General features: G+C 36.6%; 1 protein-coding gene and 1 long non-coding RNA gene across 12 annotated transcripts in view; one reads left to right on the top strand and one right to left on the bottom strand.

The window, feature by feature from the left end:
• Nucleotides 1-24,136, top strand: part of LOC150101128 (DGAT1/2-independent enzyme synthesizing storage lipids-like) — a 178,860-nt gene that overhangs the window by 77,260 nt on the left and 77,464 nt on the right. For all 3 annotated transcript variants that reach the window (XM_090401209.1, XM_090401210.1, XM_090401211.1), the window contains one exon: nt 580-773. In XM_090401209.1, coding sequence (XP_090257335.1) covers nt 580-773 — 194 coding nt within the window. The remainder of the gene's footprint in view (nt 1-579; nt 774-24,136) is intronic.
• The window catches only part of LOC150101129 (uncharacterized), a 160,184-nt gene that overhangs the window by 59,047 nt on the left and 77,001 nt on the right, over nt 1-24,136 (bottom strand). The gene's annotated exons all lie outside the window — the stretch shown is intronic.

Genomic DNA, 24,136 nt, shown 5'->3' with positions numbered 1-24,136 from the left:
TCTTATATATTCTAAAAGAAAAAGGACAATTATTACAATTTGATGAAACATGGGAATTAAAGGGATTTAAGATATGTTCTTTCTTGTGGTTATTCAGTTGCTTTAATATCATTTTTGTTCTAGGTGTTTATCAGAATTTTTCAGCCCCCTTCCCTATATTAGTTATGTGCACAGTATAAAACTCATTGTCATGAGGAGTTTCTGTTTGAACATTTTACTCTCATTTCTCATCATTTTCAATCATTTACTATCCCCACTGTGTCAAGGACAGTCTTAACATTCTGAGAAGGGGTAATGAAAATCATCCCTAAAACATACACATTTTAATGGAAGATTTTGATTACGGTGTACTATATGTTAAATTTATAAACACATAAATCGTCTTTGTTAGGTTGAAAGAGTAAGAGATGAAGGGATGCTGGTGGAAAGATAAGTATAATAAGTGGAACTAGTATTCAAATATCAGTACATTAACAAAATAATCAGTTTAAGTATTCTCCTTAAATCTATGTTTAAAGAATCTATATGGAGTCATTATTATTAAATATAGTAACAAATTAATGTTACACTTTGTTTTAGGTTGGGATGCCTTGATTGATGCTTTTCAGATATACCCTGGTACAGTAGAATGCTGCTCAGAAATTCTCAAGGAGGGTCATTTGTTAGCAATTGCTCCAGGAGGTGTTAGAGAAGCTCAGTTTGCAGATGAAAAATATCCAGTAATGTGGGGGAAAAGAACTGGTTTTGCAAAAGTAGCACAGCAAGCAAAAGTAGTGAGTATGTAATTAGTAGTATTTAGCTTATATATTCAATTTATTATTATTACTTGGGCATCTCTATGTAGTCCTAGGATTCATTACAAGAGGACCATGCTAATCCACGATTCCTCTCCTTACATGCAGTTATTGACAATAGGTAATTCGTTCCACTTGATTCCCACTCTCTAAGCCTAAAATATAGTCCTCTCATCCTTGCTAACCATTTATTTAGTCCGTTTCTGGGGATAAACCTAGATTCTTGCCTCTCCTACCTATATTATTACTAAATTTCTTATTTAATCTATAAATAAAATCTCATTAGTAACTTATATTCTATCATACCTCTTTTTTTACTATATCCTCATAATATATACTATATACATACACATACTTATATATATATATATACATACACATACTTATATATATATATATATATATATACATACTTATATACATACTTATACACTGGGGACAAAGGGTTGCCCATTGCCAGTGCTAGCTAACATCTTCCTTGAAGACTTTGAAAAGAAAGCCATATCTTCCTTCTCATTTAAACCAAAAGTTTGGAAAAGATATGTTGATGATATATTCATTATTTGGAATCACGAGCACACAGCTCTCACAGATTTTCTTCGTCATCTAAACATCCAACATCCTAATATAAAATTTACTGCTGATATAGAAAATAATAACTCTTTACCTTTTTTGGATGCTATGCTTACACGATGCTCTGAAAGATTAAAAATCTCTATGTACAGAAAACCTACACATACCAATAGATATCTGCATAATCTTTCTCATCATTTTCCACCACAAAAACTTGGAATTATATCTACCTTAGGACACAGAGCACGTTCTCTCTTAAACGAACAAGATGAACTACAAAAAGAAATGAATCACCTCACTCTTATTTTTAAACAAAATGGATACTCTGAAAAAACAATTAAGAAATTTCTTCTGAACCCTCCTAAGCAGTGCACAACGGAGACTATTAATTTTAAAGGTAGCATCTCCATTCCATACATTAGCACAGTCTCTAAGAAAATAGCTAAAGTCCTTAAAAAATATAATATCAGGACCTTCTTCATCACACTTCCAAAAATCCGCTCTCTAATCAGCCATCCAAAACCTACTCATCACAACCTTAAGTACCCTGGAGTATATAAATTGTGGTGTGATTGCAATATCCCATACTTTGGTCAAACTAACAAATCTATTGAACAACGCATAGAAGAGCATAAGAGAGACATCTCATACAAAAGATTTCATGCAACTGAGTTATCCAGCCATGTTCTTTTTTCAAATAATCCTAATGATGACCAACAAAGCCACTCTGTATGCTGGAATAGATCAGAAAATATTTTTCGCTGTGAAGATGAGTTTGAAAGGAAAATCGTAGAATCAAGGGAAATCCTACTGAACCCGGTCCACTTAAATAATAATTTAAGTTATAACATCCCAGATAGCCATGCTGCAGTTATTTAATATTGGCGTTCACGTGAACTTGCACGCACAATTGCAACAAACAATGGCACGCCAGTTGGAACAACTTGAAAAATACAATGTTTTTATGTATCGATTATGTGAGGCAATTTGTACCTGTAATTTCCAGTTTGTTTAAATAATTCAATGTTTATTAGTATTCCTTTCCTTTATAAATACCTGAAGAAGGCTGCTATATGCCAAAACTAGTAGTATTTATCATTAAAAATCTTTATATGTTATCTCGGTCTTGGAGTCATTAAATCTATTTTTTTCAAATATATATATATATATATATCACTATATATATCACTCATATAACCCTATCACTCATATACAGTTACCTTTTATCAGCACTCTTACCCCAAAACTAGCTAAGATTCTGAAAAAATTCAACATAAAGACCGACTATACTACGCTGCCAAAACTTCGTTCTTTTCTGAGTCGACCAAAACCAAAACACAACCATCTGCATTTTCCTGGTGTTTATAAAGTTTTGTGCAACTGTGGTCGACCTTATTTTGGCCAGACAGACAAATCTGTTTCACTTCGTCTTGAGGAACACAGACGTGACATCTCCTACAGTAGAGCACGAGCGAGCGCCCTTTCCAGTCATGTCCTTTTCTCCACAAACTCTAACCTTGAAGAACAGCCACATCAAGTTGATTGGGAACGCACTACTAATTTATATATTTGCAAGGATGAATTCGAAAGAAGAATTATCGAATCAAAAGAAATAGTTCTGGACCCTTCACATTTAAACAATAATCTTAGCTACAATTTGCCTGATTCCCATAGCGCAGTAATCCAGTACTGGCGCTCAAAAATTAGCTGTCGCACACATTCTACTCATGCCAATGGTAGCACGCGGTCACCTATTCAAATATGACTGTTACTATTCTGCTTTTTATTAAGCTGTAAAGTTCATTTTTTACCATGTTATTTTATATCTTATGTTTTTATTTCTCACCTGAAGAAGTTGGAGCACCGATGAAACTAGTTGTGATGTATTAAAGGTTTTTGTTATACTTTCTCAGGTTCTAGTCAGTTAAATTTATTTTTATATATATATATATATATATATATATATATATATATATATATATATATATATATATATATATATATATCCTCATAAGGATCTGTTATCATCCTTGTCACCTGCCTCTGAATTCCTTCCTACTGCTTTGTCTTCTCCACAAGTCCCAGTCTGTGTGAGTTTTTCAGTCCAAGTGATCTTTTGTGCTATTTTACCCACTTTTGCAATATGTCCTCTGAACTTCAACTCTATGACTGCCATCAACTCCATTCCCTGGCTTAATTCATTTGTAGTTAATTTCCTAGTGATATAATATACAGCTCAATCTTTTCAGCCCAAAGTGCATAACGTTCCCTGTTGCCACATTCAACTGGCAATATTATCCTTTGTCCCCAATGTTAATCTATTCAAATCATTGTTTTTATCAATTTCATCTCTCTTCATTTCACATATCTGGCAATCTCTCAGATCAAGACCACATCACCCCCCCCCCCCACCAATGGTGGCAATTTTACTTGGTTACAATTCTGCACTTGGTTACTGCTAAGTCCTCTAATGTCACCAGATCTAGCAATCTTGCACCTCTATTCCTCTCCATTACACATAATCTCAGGTAATTATCTCTTAGCAGTTTTTTTTTTATTTGGTTACAACCAATGAAAGGCTATTAGTAAACGTATAGTACATTTGTACTGTAGGTGCACCAAGGATATTTTTTTTCTATTTTTATCAATTTTATATATAGAGACCAAATATGGAACTTTTTCAAGCCACTTCAGGCCTCCAATAAGTGGGACTGTGGTTTCACACCAGGCAGTGAAATTCATCTCCCATCCAAACCTCTGTAAGTTCTATTTCCTTCCCTCCCTGTGACATTTCTCTTTCCAATCTGCATCTCCAGAGTTGAAGTCCTCCATAATAAATACTTAATTCTGCACTGATTGTGCTAATAAGCTGATTCATATTGTCTGTATTCCCCTCCTTGAATCATCTGGCCTGTAGCAGCAGCCAACCATATATTTCAACCAGATAGCATCAAATATACTTCCCTCTGCATCCCCATCTTCCTGCTGATGTACAGAACAATTACCCTTTTTGGCTTCAGTTCTCCTTTTGTCATCAGCATCCTGTACCCTCTATCCTCTCCAAAAATACTATACCCATTGTATTCTGTCCCTCTGATTACATCATCCTCTATTGACCAAGTCTCACTAATGCCTATAACTTTTGGCAAAGTTGAACTCAATGACAAAAAACTCTTCTCCTTCTCCAGATGCTGTTTGCATTAGGAAAGATAACAGATAACTTCAGTACCTGCTTTGGCCTACAACCTCACGCCGTCTGTCTGTCTCACTGAAATTTCGGAACTAAGGAGCGACATTCAGCATTATCATCTGATCAATCTTTTACTCATTTGTCTCAAGGATGCCTACACAAAATTCTCGCTAAAAACTCTAGTTTCCCCTGGCTCTGGTTTTCCAAACTCTCACTTTCTCAAGACACCTAACTCCAAATCCATTCAAATGCAAACTGTTAGCCTATAAGTCTTTTTTTTCCATCAAATGCACTCTGCATATCCACAAACTCTACACAGTTCCTCCTTCATAACCTATGCAATGAGTCATTTGCAATCATAGCCCCGCCTCTATCATACCATAGCAACAGATTCATAGTCATTGTTCTCTAACTCTTCCATTCACTTGTGCCAGCAAGTGCATTTTCTAGCACAATAATTATTTCTTTCTAATAGCATCACTAACTTCCTTGCCCTTTGCCCCACTGAAACAATTTCATCAATCTCTCATTATATGGAATCTTCATTCATGACTCTCTCTCCTTACACTCTCTGTTTTGCTCTTTCATTCTCTGTTTTTCTCCTGCCTTGCACTCACTCTTGCTATGCTTCACTGCCATGCCACTCACCAGGAGTCTCGCCAATCATTCTATCTCTCATATCAGTCTGTGTGTCAGGTGTTGTGGTTAAAGTGTTGGACTGATCTGCACCTCTGATCTTTCCTGGCACAACCATATTCCAACCATAGCTTCCACAGCTGGCAAAAAACTTGGTGTACTTTTTCACACACGACACTACTTTACTCCTTCACAGCTGTTAACTCTATACAAAGCCCAATTCTGCCCAGCCATCGAATATTGCTCCCATATTTGGAGTGGAGTGCCAATCTAAGATTGCTTGATTCAATCCAGAGGAGAGCAATCTGGCTAATTAATGATCCCTCTCTCTCACATCCCACTTCAGTTCCTCTCTCACAGATGTTCAGTTTCTGCCTTGTATCTCTTCTACAGATACTTTCATGGAAAGTGCTCTGCTGAATTGGCCACTATTATTTCCCCACTCTCCTCCAAAATCATTAAAACAAGAGCCACTGCTTACCAACACCCTTTTATAGTCCATCTTGAAACTCACCAGATCAACTTCACTGCCTCCTCCTTCATCCCAAATCTACTTCTGTCCTTTGGAACAGTCTCCCCCCCTCTCTGTCTTCCCCAAAGATTACAACCCTCAGGTGTTCAAGCAAAATGTGAACAGATTCTTCCTTTCTTCTATTCCTCTTGCCCACATATGGCATTAATGTGCTATAGGTCTTCTGGCCTTTCATGTGTAGATCAGATATTAAAAAAAAAAAAAATTACAATAAGGCAACAGTTGCATTGGACAAGGGAGATGGATACATAGCTGTAAGTTTAGATTTTGCAAAGACTCTTGATAGATTACCACACGATAAGTTAACAGTCAACCTAGAATGGATGGGGTTGGATATTAGACTAGTGCACTGAATTGGAGATTGGCTATCTGATAGGTATCAGTAAGTTGTGTATGGTGGAGCAATATCCCAGAAGTGGAAAGTCTGTTTTAGGACCATTGTTATTTAACCTGCATGTTAATGATATTTTAGCTAGGATTTGAATGGGGATATTGTTGTTTGCAGATGATGCAAAGTTAGGATGAACTATAAGAAGTAGAGCAGATGTTGTGGGCTTACAAGAATACTTGAATAGGCTGAGTGAATGGAGCATGGGAGTGGGGAGTGCCAGTCTAATGTTGCAAAATGCAGGGTTTTATAATTTGGAAAACAAAGATGGGATGTAGAATATATTGTTGGAGGTGGAGGAAATCAGAAATATTGGGGTGATAGTAAATAGGGATCCAAAATTGTGAGGTGAGGACAACACAACGAATTCTGTCAATGATGAGGAGGACACTGACTTATAGAAGTAAGGAGATTTTGGTTCCATTGTATAAGGCCTTGATTGGATCACATATGGAATACTGTGCACACATTTGGTCACCTGGTTTTCAAAAGGATGAAAATGTATTGGAAAAGGTCTAGAGGCAATTGACTAAGGTGGTTTCTGGTCTCTAGAATGCTGTGTATGAAGAAAGGTTGAAAAGATATAATTTACAGTCTAAGTGTATAGGAGGAAGAGGGATAATATGATAGCAATGTACAAGTAGGTAAGGGGTTGTTATAAGATTAATGCTGAAGAGGTTTTTCATAAAATGGTGGGAGATGGAAAGAGAACAAGAGGTAAGCAAAGGAATGAGAAGCATGTTTTTTGCATGCAGAGTTGTGAATGGTTCAAATGCACTGCTTGAGTGTGTGGTGTCTGCAGAGAATATAAATGTATTTAAGGCACAGTATGATGAGTGACCTCCAGTGATGAGGCTTTGACTCCATGGGGGGGATCTTAGGATGATGATAATAATAATAGTACGGTTTGTCCTGTGAAGGATTCCATGTAGGTGCATTATCTCTTCCAATTATCATCTCGTTATTCTCATCATCTTCTGATTTTTCCTTTATATTTTTACTCATACCTTGTTTATCATCTCTTACTTCTACCACCTTACTGTTAAGAACAGTCTTGTTGACGATTTAATTTACATTTTCTCCCCTTTTTTTTGCCATTAGACCCTTCACTGTGACACTTTTTTTTCTGGTATTCATTCTGTACATACAAGCTCAGAAGTTTCTCTATTTTCACAAATCTTTTATGTTTGATGCAAATATATATATTTTTACATGATGCAGTAAACAAAATCCCACAAATTGAATTTGGCCACCATTCTCATACATATCTTCACCATTACAAGCAATATATATATATATAATGGAATAACAGAAGTAACAGTTTTATCCCTAACAACACACGCACACATACACACAATACTTGCACACAGATTAGGGATAAAAAAAAAAACAAGAAAGCAGACAAGAAAACACTCATAAAAAAAGTAAGCTGCTAAAAATAAATATAATATCACTAATTATTTTTAAAATACCACCACTGCATACTGGTATGCCACCTTATTATGTACATTCATAAAAAGAAAAGAAAAGAATGTACTTAGCATTTTTGTACTGAATTTCTGTAGCAAACAGGTTGTTGGTGCTGAGCGATAGACAGTGTTGTTTGTAGTTGGTAGATTAAGTAAGTAGTGGAGACTGTGGGGTTGTGTGCAGTAGAGTAGAATACTCCTCCCTTGATGAGTCCTTAAACTCTTTGGAGGTGTAATGTAGTAGTAATAATAGCTTCCTTTTTTTTTTTTTTATGTTGCTACCACCCATGAAAGGTTATTTGCAAATCTAGAGTACATTTAGTGCCATGGGCAGACTAAGGATTTTTTTCCATCAGCTTTATCAATTTATATATATATACTAGGGGGGGGGGCTACGCCCCACAGTTCCAGCCTATTCAACTCATTACAGAAGTGCTATAGCAGTAGTGTCTCTGATCACCCTACTTATCTTTGCATCATTAGCAAACAATTGAACATTTCCTGACAGATCTTTCCAATATCATTAATGTATAATATAAACAAAATAGCCCAAGGATTGCATACATGACTTGGGTACTGCATATATCACTTTCTGATACCTGTCAATTTATCCACATCCTTATCCAAGTTGATAGTTTATATTTCAATTTCATATTCTCCAATTTATACAACAGCATTTCATGTGGTATTCTATCAAATGCCTTAGCAAAGTCCAACAATATCATAATGTATCCATTACCTTTATCCAACGCAGCCATAATATTATTATAAAATATGAGCAAATTGCTCTCTCTCCCTAGTAAACTCATGTTGTTCCTTAAAAATATAGCTTTCCTGTCAACCCATTTCTACATGCAAGTTCTTACCAACTTCTCTAAAATCTTCACACCACTCCAGAAATATTGATAGATTGGTAGTTAGATGCAGTTTTTTATTACCCTTGTGCAAGAGAACTATTATACATTCTTTCCACTCTGGTAATATCTTTTCTCTGCTAAGAATCAAATTATACAAATACATCAAGGATCTAACCAATTTGGCTGAACATTCCTTTGGAATAGGTGTTGATATCTCATCCATCTCTATTGCTGAATTCTTATCAAGGTTAATGAACAGCTGAGAACTTCCTTCTCATCCACTTTATCTCTTCATCTGCTGTTACTACATTGGATGAAGAGATAAAGTGGATGTAATAACATACAACTTGGTGTATGTTATTACATGCACCAGGTTGATAGATCTTAGCAAAGTGAGCACTCATTATTTGCACAATTGCATCTGCTTCTGACACAAGAGTATCATCTGTATTCAATTATTCTTCCACACTCATTCTTTCTTTTAATTGTAGCATAACAATAAAATTCTTTTAGGTTGCCTTTATTTCTTTTCATGTTCTAACTTAGCTTTTCTGGCCTGTACTTTATATATTTTATAACTCATTCCACCCATATTCTCACAATATTCCTTCCACATCATCCTCTTCTTCTGGATCTCTTGCCTAATAATGTTGCACACCATTCACTGCATCATTTTAATATATTTTCAAAGTTTCCCATGTAACACTAATATCCTTCCCATTTATGACACCATTGGATTGAACATAGTATTCTTCTTCTGAGTTTGTCATAATATTCAGTTTTGTGGTTCAGTATGTAACAGTATGTAACTAATATCATATCCATATGTTTTGCAATTGACCAGGTCAGTACGGCATGATCACTGTCACCAACTGGTGGCAAATTATATCCTTAACTGAGACCTCTTCTGATGCTCTTATCAAATGTAACACTCCAGTTTCTTCTTTCACATGCTACTTTTTTTTTCATCTACTCGATCAATGTTCAGATAATTTATGTCACCCATAAAGATTACTTGTTTAACACCCCAACCGGCCATGACGTCTAGAGACATCAACTAAATCTGGATACGATTCTGTATCACCTATTGAATAATATAGATCATCATCATCATCATCATCATCAAATTCCTGCCATGTACCCTCAAGGGGTGTACAGGATATGACAGTACTACATGAAAAAATTACATCATTACTAACTTCCTATCTACAATTTTCCTCCAAATCAGTCTGTTACTTGTCAAGACTCCAACATTATCAGATCTTATATTTCTATCGTCTAAGGCACTTTGTACCGTATCAATCCACCTATATCTTGGTCTTCCTCTGGGTCGTTTTCCTGCCAACCTGGCAGAGAACACTTGTTTTGCTAATCTTTCCTCTCCCATTCTATTTAAGTGACCATACCATCTGAGATTAGCTCTGCTAACGCATTCCTGGATGCTGACAATGTCAAGTTCTTTCCTAATATCCTCATTTTTAATATGATATTGCCATTGATGCCATCTGTTCACGCCTCTAATCTTTCTCAGGACTCTCATATCTGCGGTCTCTAGTCTTTGGTCAAGTGTTTTACTTCTGACCCAGCTCTCAGATCCATAAGTTAAAATTGGTTTGAACACAGTCTTGTATACAGCTAATTTAGTGTTACGACTAATTTCTTTCTTATTCCATATGAATTTATTCAATTGACTTCCCACGATACCAGCTTTGCTGATTCTGTTGTCTATTTCTATATTTAGTTTACCATCTTCAGTAAAAATTGTGCCTAAGTAGCTGAAATGTTTTACTTGTTCCACAGGTTCTCCATTCACAACACAGTTGACATTTTCAATGATTCTGCCTATTTTCATTGTCTTTGTCTTTTTATTGCTGACCTTCATACCATATCTATTACAACAGCTATTCAATTTAGTCAGAGAATCTTGCAGACTTGTAGCGGATTTATTTAGAAGTATAACATCATCCGCATAAAGCAAAGAGCTGACATTAACATCTCCAATTTTGATATCAGGTTTAATACCACATTCCTTCATAATGTGATCCATATAGATAATGAATAACAGAGGGGATAATGTACATCCTTGTCTCACACCAGATTTAACATTAAACCATCTTCCTGTACTTCCTTCAATTCTAACTGCTGACTCACAACTCAAATAAAGACTAAGTATTGCTTGATATAATGCCCCATTGACACCATATAACTGCAGCGTATTGAATAGCTTCTCTCTTGGCACCTTGTCATATGCCTTTTCCAAATCGACAAAACTTAAATACAGATCTTTGTTATATTCCCATGCTTTCTCGACTATTTGTCGTAAAGTGAAGATCTGATCCTGACAACCTCTATTTGTCCTGAATCCAGTTTGTTCTTCACCAAGCTTTTCTTCCACAATTCTTCTCAACCATTTCTCAAGTATACTTGCATAGATCTTGCCAGGAACACTCAGTAGGGAAATACCTCTGTAATTCTCACATTCAGTTTTATTTCCCTTTTTATATATGGGTACTATGAGAGCTCTACTCCAATCGTCGGGAATTCGTCCCTCTGTCCAGGCTTTCTGAACTATGCAGTGCAGCCACTGTAAGACTCTTATACCACCATACTTCAACATTTCTGGTCGAATATCATCTACTCCTGCTGCCTTTCCACATTTCAAGCCTTTGATGGCTTTTTCTACTTGAAGTATGGATATGTATTCCTGACTGCATGCCTGGTCAGTGTTTTTTATCACTGTGCTGTCATCACTGCTTGTTTCATTTAGCAGTTTTTCAAAGTAATTACTCCACACTTCAAGGATATCTTTTTCTCCTGTTTTCATTTCACCTTTATCATCTCTAATTCCTTTTACAGCACTCTTTCCTCCATTCCTAAGCTTCTTCAACAACCTCCAGAATATTTTGTCACCTTCTTGATATTTATTTTCTATATTCTTGCCAAAGTCCTCCCATGACTTTTGTTTAGCTAGTTTTACACACTGTTTAGCTTTCTTACATTTGTCTCTGTATTCTGTAAGAGTAAAAGCTGACTTATTTGCCAGGAACTTTTGATATGCTTTCTTCTTTTCCTTCACTGCCTCTTTAACTTCCTGTGTCCACCAGGGAGTTCTGATTTTTTTATCTTTGCACACAACCTCACCACATGCCTCTCTGGCAGAATCAATCAATGTTTCCTTCAGAGTTTGCCACTGAATCTCCAAGGTTTGATTCCTGTTCTCAAACTCTTTCATTTTCTTTTCAATAATATTTCTGTATTTTAGTCTACAGTTTACATCTGAGAGCTGCTCAACTTTTATTCGCTTTAAAACTTTCTCACATGTTATTCTTTTCAATATGAAATTCAATTTTATCCTGCTCAAGACTAAATAGTGATCACTTCCAATTTCAAATCCTCTGTACACTCTAGTGTCCTGCACCAGGGAGAAAACATCACTATCAACAATAACATAGTCAATGAGACTTTTCTTATTCCTAGCCTCTTCTCTCCATGTGAATTTGTGCACATTTTTATGTTGGAACATGGTGTTAGTAATAACCAGTCCATGTCCTGAGCAGAAATCCAACAGATATTTGCCATTATTATTAGCTTTGCTCTTTTCTCCAAATTTTCCCAAAATATTTTTGTATGTCTCACAATCATTTCCTACTCTACTATTTAGATCCCCAACAAGGACCAACTTTTCCTTTTTCATTGTGTCAGTTGCTTTTTCTAAAGCCTCAAAAAATTCCTCCACTTCTACCTTAGTAGAACCTTCTGTGGGACCATAGGCACAAATAAGTCTCATTGTCCAGTTCCCCATTCTCATATTTGCCCACATTACTCTACTTGAGACTGACTGCCATTCAAGAAGATTAGCCTCATATTTTGTGTTGAATACTATGGCTACGCCTTCTTTTCCTTGATTGTTATTGCCTGAATATAACATTTTGTATTTATTGCTCAGAAAGATCTCACCAGTTTTGGTCTTTTTTGTTTCAGTCACCCCTATTATGTCGATCTGGTACTTATCTAATTCCTCAGCTAGCTCCATTTCTTTGCCATTCAGGCTTCTTACGTTGATAGTACCGATCTTTAACTCTGGTGATGTTGAGTTGGGGTTTGTTTTCAGATTTGTTCCAGTAGCTGACTTTTCGCTGTTCGCCCTGGTTCCCTGGCGAAAACAACGGGGGCCTTGTTTAACCGGGCGACGCCCCAGCCGGCATGAAATTTTGTCATGTTGTACCATCATTTTTTATTTTGGTTTAACCAATAAGAATACAATTTGGTCGGCTAAATCCCAAATTGCCAGCCCATCCTCGTTCGTTCAGTATCAAAGTAGATACCTAACAGGGTGCACCACGAGAAGGTGAGGATTGGACATTAGGTCAGAAGCCCTGGTCGGTTCTCCGCATTCCTTTAAAGGCTATGTGGAGGTCTCCTCTCAGTTATACAGCTTTGAGCGCAATTTGGTCTCACTGTTTCATCAACATGGCCGGTAGGGAGGTTAATACTCATCAGTGTAATTATTGTAAATAGTATGTATACTGCAAATATGTATATTGTCAATAGTATATATGAATAATACATCTTGATTGAATAATCAAAATTACATGGCATCTTCATCATCAAATTCTTGACATGTACCCTCAAGGGGTTTACAGGATATGCTAGTATTCATGAAGTTATACAGCTTTGACCCTTAAGGGTCAAGGCTATATAACTGAGAGGAGACCTCCACACAGCCTTTAAAGGAATATGGAGAACCAACCAGGGCTTCTGACCTAATGTCCAATCCTCACCTTCTCTGTGCACCATGTTAGGTATCTACCTGGATACTGAATGAACAAGGATGGGCTGGCAATTTGGGATTTAGCTGACCAAATTTTATTCTTATTGGCTTAAACCACAATATAAAATGATGGTACAACATGACAGAATTTCATGCCGGCTGGGGCATCGCCCAGTTAAACAAGCCACTCCCATACCCCCCCCCCCCCCCCACTGTTTTCACCAGGAAACCAGGGCGAACTGCAAAAAGTCAGCTACTGGAACAAATCCTAAAACATGGCATCTTCATGAAGTCTAAAAATTCTTTTCCCATGTATCATTCCCACTATCATTAAGGTATAAATTAAACAACCAGGTACAGAGTCTTGTGGCATGTCACTGGACATCTGCTGTTTCCTTGACTGAAATTATATGGCATCGCCATGCCATGTAGTTTTTTAGTATATCGGTGGACCTACTGAGATCTACTCATCTCAGTAGGTCCACAGTAACCATTATTCACACAATACTTGTCATACCTCTCCTTAAACTCATTCTATAACCAATTAATAATATAGAGGGGTATAAGTTCATGATCACTCAACAAGCAAAATATCTAATTCTTGTGTCCTTGCTAAGCACATTCTTAAACAATTTCCAGAGGTGGCTCTTTTCTTTTCCTTCTTATTATATATTGAAAATTTTATTCAGCATCTATCCTGTAAAAGCTCTTTAGCAACTTACATTTCTATCACATCCCATTTTTTTCTGCTTATCAACCAAATTTTACAACCAAAATCATCATAGGGATCATTCCACAGACCTGTCACCATCTCAGTCACTCATCTCTGGATCCTCTACTGCTTCCTCATCCTCTAGGAAACCCAGATGACCAAATCTGTACATAGTAGTGCAGATGTAGTTGTATCGGTATTTTATAAAGAAGGATAACTTCCCACTTGGTTGTTAAAAATCACATTGTACTTCACAGTGTAATTTTTAACAACCAAGTGATTCTTTGAGTTATTCTTCTTGCTTTTGCATTATGTTCTCTGAACTTCAACTTCTATCCACTGCTCTTGCAACTTGCTAGCCTCATTACTTACATTCCATTAACATCAATGTAATACACTGCTTGAAATCTTTCATCCACAGTTTGTCTTACAGTTGGTCACATTGAACTAGCAACCATTATCCTTTTTCCACATTATCAGTCTGTTTAAATTATCTTGCAGGATTTCAACATTTCTTTTATTAACTCTGTTCTCCCCATTTTAGCATTATTAGCAGACAAACAACTAATATTCTTCTCCCATGTGTCATTCCCAATATCATTAATGTATAAATTAAATAGCACTGGCCAAGTACACCTTTTTATCCACTCGTGTTTCACTATTTGCTGAAGTTTATGTAATGGATTTCCATGTCGCATCTATCAAATACCTTTGCAACATTCAGCAGAATAATGCTGAAGCCGTTTCCATTATCCAACTCAACTGACACTTTGCTTTAGAAATTGAATAAATTACTAAAGCAAACTACTCTTCACAAAGCGGCACTACTTTCCCATAATAATATTCCCATCCATATAGGAATACAGCAATCCCTCGATTAATGCGCCCCCGATTAGCGAGTTTTCGATTAGTGCGTCATTTTTTTTTCTCGATACCCAAATTCGATTAGTGCGCCTCTAAAATTCTATTAGTGCATCTATATACATCTTAAAAATAAATATTACAGATTTAAAAAATGTTTGATCTATACATTTTTTATGGCTAACTATTTAAAAAATCAATCACCAGGATGAAATAATTTAGTTACCGATTTGAAACATTTTACAAAGTTATTTTTTAATGGCATAACTACACTAGGGGGGGGGGGGAGTAAGGGTTGTTTGCCAAGAAGAAGAAAAGATGAAATGTATGAAATTCATTTATTTATTATTACAAATTTACTGCCAAAATTTATGTCATCTGCTTTACATAGCATTTTGCTGATCATATCACGTGCAATTGTTTTCCTTACTTTTTTATTTTAAATTATTTTCCTAACCTTAATCATGAGTAAAAGAATTAGCGAGCAACAAATAGAAGTGTGAAAATTATTCGAAAAGTAATCCAATTGGAAGAAAAACTTGAAATAATAAAGAAAAATGAACAAGGAGAGTCCAGAGCAGAGATAGGACAAGAACACAAAAATGGGTGAATCAACTGCTGAATACAAAGAGAAAGGTAAGGCTGCTTCAAGTTCAGCTTGCATGCACTCGAAATCAAAGTATTATAATGATTGAATTAGAGAGACTTCTTTTTACATGGATCAAAGATTGTAACCAAAAATGGATCCCGCTAAACACTGGCCTTATTAAATTAAAACCATTGTCTCTTTGTAACCTGGAAAGAAAGGGCTATCAATGATGGAAAAGACGAAGAATTCCACGTTAGTGCTAGGTGATTTGAGGGTTTCAAAAAGAGAAATAGCCTACATAATGTTCTAATCACAGGCAAAGCTGCAAGTGCAGATAAGGAGATATCCAGAGATTTTGAAGAAAATTGTGTAAGATGGAGACTATTGTGATCAACAAATATTTAATGTCGATGAAACCGGCCTTTTTTTTGGAATCGAATGCCTTCCAAGACTTTTCTAGCCAAATCAGAGAAATCTCAGCCTGGTTATAAAGTCGAATGAAATTACTGCTAGCAATATGCGAGCTGTTTGGAAGCACATTCTTCCACATTGTGCAAATGATTTTAGAGGCTTTTCAAATGAATCTAAGTTAATTAAATCTCATTCTGAGAAGTTCAGTGATTCCGACTGCTAAATTTAGATACACAGCGAGAAGATCCTGAAGAATATGAAGAAAATTTAATCACTGATAAGCCCAAAGAGGTTTCACAGAAACAATTTGAAAATAGTTTTCGTACAATCGAAGTTTTTAGCAGCAATGCTTAGAAACTGATTCTGGTGATGAGAGAACTAGTAAAATTTGCAGAAGGGGCAATAGGGCCATACAGTCAGTTGTATGAAAAAAAAAGAAACAGAATGCCCACCAAACTACTTTAGCTCAATTCTTTGTTAAGAAGCAGAATAATAAATTTATATTCTGAATATATTTTATTGTTTTTCAGCTACATGGTTTTCCTTTAACTAGGCCCTGAGACATATCCTAATTCTTTTATAAAAAAAATTAAGGGTCAAAAAAGAAATCTGAGGAACGAATTGTACATTTTCCCATAGGTTATTATATTCGATTAATGCGCCTGTTTTAAAGAACGCATTAGGTGTACTAATCGAGGGATTGCAGTATATGGATTCTGTCCATTTCTGAATTAGGTCCTTAATCAACTTTTCCAAGCATCTTAACCACCACTCCTGAGATGCAGTTTATAAATTCTTGCTTCTTCTTGGAGCCAGTTTTATGTAATGGAATCATCATGTCCTTATTCCACTTCCTAAAGATTCTGTCAGTGCTAAGATTTAATTAATCAGCTTGCTTGATAATGCCAATTCTCTTGCACTTTCTTATAGCACATAATCTAATATCCTACCCAATTTCTTGGTTTTATTCAGAAGTGATATTTTATAATACTGTAATCATCTACCTCTGTTCTCCAGTTGGGCTCTGTCACATCTGTATTTCATCCAATCATACAGGAACTTGGAAATACTGTTTATGAGAAAAATGATTAAGAAAATGCAATAAGAGTGTTATAGATAAAAGGAGGAGGAGGAGGAGGAGATAATATGATGCGACTACGACATAAGTTATTGAGAAATACTTAGTGAAACAGATACTATGGAGATTTCTCAAAATACTCTCTAGGCCCAGAAATTATCTTTAGAAGTTGGACAAGTGTTAAGATGGAGTGTATTGCTTGAGAAGATGGTGGGTATACAAACAGTGAATGATTTTGAGGTGGAGTATGATAGTCTGTGGCAAACTTCTCATGATGAGTCTTGATTTCATGAAAGTTCTGTTGGCCAAGTGGTTAGGGTATCTGATCTCCAGCCAAAAGGCTGGAGTAACCAGATTCGAATAACCGTTCTTGGTTTGGATGCTTGTGATTGTCTGTGAAAATACTAGTGGTGGTGGCCAGTAAATGATGATGATGATAGTTGCAGTTGGTGGAGACTGAGTTGTAGAGTAGGTGCCCTCTCTCAATGAGTCTTTGCACTCCTTGGAGGTGTCACATAATTTATTTTATTTTATTTTTTTATTATTACAGTTTATTATTTTGTTATCTTTTCTGCATTATCCTGCATGAGAATAATAATTTTTTTTTTCAATGTAATAAATTATTTATTTATTTATCTATTTTTTTTTTCTGTTGATCTCGGATGAGATGTAATGTCATCTGAGATCGCATCCTTGAAGCTTTTTAATAAGCTTATCTGAGAATGACACCAGTTAGATATATATATATTTTTTATTGATTTGATTGCTGTGTTGGAAGTAGGCTGATGTTTGGGAGGGCAAATGAATGATCTGAAAGGTCTGATCAAAGTGAAATTGTTCATTTATACTGGTGTTATTGTACCTGTCTTGATGGTTCATGTCCTTTTTTATTGTGGTCTTCTTTTTGAACTAATTAGGAAACTTTTTTTTTTTCACTGTGGCAGCCTTTCTATGTCTTCTGAGCTTTTAATCTGTATCGGCTTTGAAGTTTGTGACTTCCTCAGGAATATCTTGGCATCTCTGATCCACAAAAATTGGTAATTTTTTTCTGTTTTTTGCTTTTCTTGCTTGGTACAACAGATTCTGGTTGAATGGTGTTAAATATTCAGATAAGAAGATTGGTGTATTGTCTTGCAATCTTGCCAGCAGACAGAAAACCCAGTTGCTTCAGGTCCTTGGCAACTGGGTTTTCTGTCTGCTGGCTTTTATGAGATTGTCTCTTGTGGACTTGCTTGTAAGACGAACTATGATTGGTGCAGGTCATGGCAAGCCTTGGTTGGTCTTTAAGGAATCCGATTTACGGTCTGAATGTCGTTAAGCTGTAGGGGGATATCAATTGCATGGCCTAATTTTAAAACTATGTCTCTGAGATTTTCTGTGGGTGCAGTTTCAGGAAGACCGTTTATGACAAGATCTTCTTTATGTTGTTGCTGATTTAAACGTTTGTATTGTAGTTTTAGAGAATCAAGTTCTTGATGGAGTTCGGATGTCCCTTTCATCAAATTGTGTTGCCTATCAGTTAGTGCGTTAATGCTGATTTTAATGTCTTTTACCGTTTGCAACACACTTCTATCACTGTTAAATTATTATGTTTGACCAAATCTTCATATTCACTAGTTTTTTTGTTATTTGTTCATTCTGTTTGTCAAAGATTTCTTGCACAAGATCTACTAAGCTGGCTTTTATAGTCACTAGGCCATTTTCTATTAGTATGTTTAAAGAGCTGAAATTATAGGACTCACCGGTATTTTTTTGTGTGTTCAGTTCATCATCTGATTTTGCCTCTGGTATAATCGGCTGCATCGTAGGTGGCTGCCTTAGGTGCATTTCTTTGTTCTTCCTGCAGAGTAGGCACTTCCATTCCTTGCATGTTGCATTGGATTTACGTTGCCAGGTTGTTTCTGAAAAGCCGGCACATGTAAAGTGTAGAATCCTACTGCATTTCCTACAGATTATATGATTTCTGTCAGACGATAAATCCTCCAGGCATATGATGCACTTCACGACTCTCTTCCCTTGAGCCACTCTACTGTGATTGTAAAGATGGCGACGTCCTTTGTTCTTCGCTCGTTGTTGACTGCGCTCCTCTCTGTTCACTTTTCAGCACTTCAAAATTTGGTTTCTTCTTAGCCGATTTCGGTAAATTTTATATCACTGTCTGCGGCATGACAAGTAGAGTTACTTGGGAACACTTTCAAATTAAAAACAGGTGTTAGAACCACTTTAAAACTATAAAAAACGGAAACAGCGATATCACCTTGCACCCGTTCGTATGCCTACACGGCACCCAATAATAATAATAATGATCAAAAGTTCAAAGTTTTCATATTATGCACTATTCCACAATCTGTTTGTAGTAGCAGAACTTCCCTCTCCTATTGTGGGAATTTAATTGTATGCCAGAACCCAAGCAATAAACGTGCTCCTTACTTCCTGCTCAACCTCCTTATCCAACTTCCAGGGATGGTCTTTTGTTCTACCCCAATTTTTTTTATAATGCCCACCTGATCCCATAATTCTTTGTTTGTTCTTACAATTCTAGCAATGTGGCACTAAATTTTAAATCCTTGTTTATTATTTTCCTGAAGTACTTTATTTTCTTTAAGTTCCTTCAATATATTCCCACCAACCAAATTTTAAATTGGTAGCCCATGCATGTACCCACATAGCTAGTGTCTTGAAATATTTCCAGAGTAACTACATTCACTTCAATTCTTATATGAGGGAGGTCTGAAATATTCTTGGCCTCAACCATAGATGGCAACATCCGTGTGAAATTGCAAGTCATTCTATCAAGTAGTTTGTTTTATACAGCTGTCTGAAGCAAAAGTGTTGTTTGTATCCCTTGAAATGGATAAGATTGAGTATCGTGCGGTTATAAAATTCTTTGTAAAAGAAGATTTAACAGCAAAAGAAATTCATTCGAAGTTCATAAAAGTTTATGGGCACTCTTCACCTTCATTTCTGACAATTAAGAAATGGGCTGGCGAGTTTAAACATGGCCGTACCAGACTTGAAGATGATCCACGTGAAGGATGTCCAAAAAGTGTAACAACACCAGAAATCATTGAGCAAGTGCACGATATGGTATTGGATGACTGGCGAGTCAAAGTGCGTGAAATTGCTGAGACTATAGGTATTTCAAAAGAACATATAGGATATATTTTGCATGAAGAATTGCAAATGAATAATCTTTGCGCAAGATGGGTGCTGCACTTCGCACAATAGATAAAAAATGCACTCGCATGAAAATCTCTGAACAGTGCTTAGAGCGTTTTAACAAGAATAAAACTGATTTTGTGCATCGATTTATTACTATGGATGAGACTTGGATTCACCATTATTATACACCAGAATCCAAACAGCAGTCAAAATGTGGACAGAAGCCAGTTGTTCAGCGACAAAGTCGGTTCCATCAGCAGGAAAGGTAATGGCATCGGTGATTTGGGATGCCAAAGACATTTTGTTTATTAATTATCTTGAAAAGGATAAAACAATAACTGGGGAATATTATTTTGATCTTTTAACCAGACTGGATGAAAAATTCCTGAGAAAACGGTTTGCAGAAGAGAAAAACATCTTTCATCAGGACAATGCACCTGCCCACAAAGGTGTTTTGGCAATGGGAAAATTAAGGGATCTGCGCTATGAATTGTTGGAATATCCACCCTATTCCCCAGCTTTGGCTCCCTCTGACTTCTATCTCTTCCCAAAACTAAAACTCTTCCTTGCTGGTCAGTGTTTTTCTTAAAATCAAAAAGATTATTGCAGCTGTAGAGGGGTATTTTGCAGATCTTACTGAGAACTATTACAGGGATGGGATAATGGTGCTGGAGCATCACTGGAATAAATGTATCAGTCTTAAGGGAGATTACGTTGAAAAATAAAAATAATTTTGAAATTATAAATTTCTCTTTTTCATTGTTAGGCCGAGAACTTTTCAGACAACCCTCGTAGCTTGCCTAATTTTGGATTCATCTACATAGAACTGCATTTATACATTTAAAACTTCTCTCATGTTTTGTTAGCACAGAAGCTGAACAATAATAGTTCTAAAACAGGAACCTGTTATGCATGACTAGTAACTGGCTTCTTCTGGGATACTGCTTCACTTCTCAACTTATTATAAGTTTGGTTTAATCCTTTATCCAAGTGTAAGCAAACAAAGTTTGCGTCTGAAGTTTTTTCAGGACTGGGGCAACTCGCGGTAAAGGTGGTATAAGTTCTTATCACTTGCCTTAGTATCTCCAATAGTGCAAAGCCCATCTCCTTGCGGACATCTATAATGATATGCATTAAGGGAAGGGCCACTAACCAGACTGGTTTTGACCTTTATTGAGGTCTCATCAGTGGGAGCCAGACCCAGAGGTGGTGATACTAAGGTGGAAGTAATGGAGAAGTCATATTATTATCATTATTATTACTATCAACACCCAACCTCCATAGAGTCAGAGACTCATCATGGGAGGTACTAATTATTGCATACAATGCTCATTCAACCATCTTAAACCGATTCAATGTGTCCACAAGCCCAATACACTCAGGCAATGCATTCCACTCACCAACCACCCTCCATGCAAAGAACCTGCTTCTCACTCCTTTGCTCACATCCTCCTTATACAGTTTCCAGCAATGGCCTCTTGTTCTGCTCCTCTCTCTCCCATTCTATGAAAAATCTCTTCCATATCTACCTGATAACAACCCCTAACCAGTTTATATGTCTCAATCATATCCCCCCCCCATCTTCCTCCTATTCACAAGGCTCTGAATCTTACATTTTTTATTTTTGTCCTCGTACTCCACATTCCAAAGACCACCTTTGTGAATCTTCTCTGTACTCTTTCCAACATATCCTCGTCACCATGAAACCCCGGTGATCAAATCTGTGCACAATAATCCATATGAGGCCTGATCAAGGTCTTATACAATGGAATCATAACCTCTCTATTTCTGCATGTCAGGGTCCTCTGCATCATTGCCATTATTCGATGTGATGTCTTCACAACTTGTGCAATGTAGTCCCTGAATTTCAGGTCCTTGTCCACTATCACTCCTAGATCTCTCATCTCCTCTACTTCTGTTTAAGTTTCCCACCAAGTGGGAAACTTAAACAGAAGTAGAGGAGAGGAGATTTTTCCCACCTTTGCATCCCATCATTGCTTACCAAATCTCAAAACCTTACACTTGGCAACACTGAACTGACAGTTCCACTTACCTGCCCATTCATGCAATCTATTCAAGTCTTCTTGTAAGGCATTAACATCAGCCTGACTGTGCATTGCTCTCCCCAGTTTTGTATCATCTGCAAACAGCTGGATATCACTAGATAAACCCAATATTAGATAAACCCAACCCAATATTATTAACATACAAATTGAACAACAATGGCCCCAAAACTGACCCCTGTGGCACACCACTGGTGACTTTTCTCTTTCGAGATACTGCACCCCCCCCCATATACAACTTTCTGATACCTATCTGACAGCCAGTCACTGATCCAACACAGAAGTCTGTTATCCAATCCCATCTGTTTCAATTTATTTAAGAGCTTGTCATGTGGCAGTCTATCAAAAGTCTTTGCAAAATCCAAGTACACCACTGTATATGCATATCTTCTGTCCAAGGTATTTGTCACCTTGTTATAGTACATAAGTTAGTAAAGCATGATCTCCCCTTAACAAACCCATGCTGATAACCACAGAGAATACTGCTGTTATCAACCCATTTCTGTATCCTGCTTCTCACCAATCTCTCCAGGACATTCACCACAACTCCAAATATACAGACCGGTCTATAATTTGAAGCTACAGCCTTATCACTGTCTTTATGCAGTGGAACAATTTTACCCTCTTTCCACTCCCTTGGAATCTGTGCTGTTGCAAAACTCTTGTTAAACAGATATGCCAATGCTACTGCCTGTTCCCTGGAACATTCTCTTAAGATGATTGGTGATATTTCATCAAATCCTATCACCTTATTAACATCAAGGTTATTTATTTCCTCAAATACCTCCTGCTCACTAACAATTAAGCTATCCTCTCCTATGTCCTCTACACTTAAGTTCCTCATGATTCCATCCTGATCAGGATGAAACGCACTTATAAATTGATCACTGAATACCTCAACAATGTCTTCTGCAGTAGTTACCATTCTTCCACTTTCATCCCTTAACTTCATCTTTCCTTGATCATTCTTCCTTCTACTTGCCACATATCTAAAAAAAACTCTATGGGTTTTCTTAGCCTGATTTGCCAATTTCTGCTCATACTCTACTTTTGTTTTCCTTACTAACTGAGTCACTCTCCTCGCTGGTTTTTTATATTCTTCATGTGACTGATTACTATTATTCATCTTGTACTTCCTCCAAAGGACTTTCCATATATATTTACCTATACCACTTGCCAAAAGGTGTCACACCTTATTATTAAAATTCTCTGGATTAGAGATAAGTTGATGAAATTTTTTCACTTGGCTATGCTACCAATTATATGTTTGGTTTAATCCTTTATTCAAGTGTAAGCAAACGTTTGCACCTAAAGTATTTTCAGGACTGGGTCTGGCTTCCACTGATGAGACCTCAATAAAGGTCGAAACCAGTCTGGGTAGTTGCCCTTCCCTTAATGCATAGCATTATACATGTCAGCAAGGAGATGTGCTTTGCATTATGGGCGATACTAACACAAGTGATGAGAACTTATACCACCTTTACCACGAGTTGCCCCAGTCCTGAAAATACTTCAGGCACAAACTTTGTTTGCTCACACTTGGATAAAGGATTAAATCAAACATATAACTGGTAGCATAGCCAAGTGAAAAAACGTCCAGCAACTTCTAAACTTGCTGAAACCATTAGACGAGTATTCTATCCAACTTACTAATCAGTAATCTAATGCCATCTGTCTCAATTGAAATATAACTTGTCATATAGTGGTCTATCAAAGGTTTTGCAAAATATAACTGTCTCAGTCTACTTATATATAAGCAGCATGCACACATTAACTATAGCTCGAGATACACAGACTGGCATGTAATTTCAAGCCTCATTCTTATCATCCCCTTTTGTGAAGTGGCTCCGTTTTACTCTCTAGCCACAAGCCTTTGGGATCTTCTCTATTATAAGGATGTTGCTAATTCCCTTAAAACATGATATGTCATTAGTTTTATTGCCTTATTAACATCAAGTTTATTTAATTCTCCTTATTATGAGATTATGCAGGAGCTTCTGAGAAAGAGGCTGTTATGGAGGTAATATAAAGAACAGGGTACCATTCAGCA

The sequence above is a fragment of the Typopeltis vanoorti genome, chromosome 12, assembly GCF_054136105.1.
Source record: "Typopeltis vanoorti isolate ZY-2024b chromosome 12, IOZ_Tvanoo_1.0, whole genome shotgun sequence".
Classification (NCBI taxonomy): Eukaryota; Metazoa; Arthropoda; class Arachnida; order Uropygi; family Thelyphonidae; genus Typopeltis; species Typopeltis vanoorti.
This window is presented reverse-complemented; position numbering and strand designations above follow the sequence as displayed.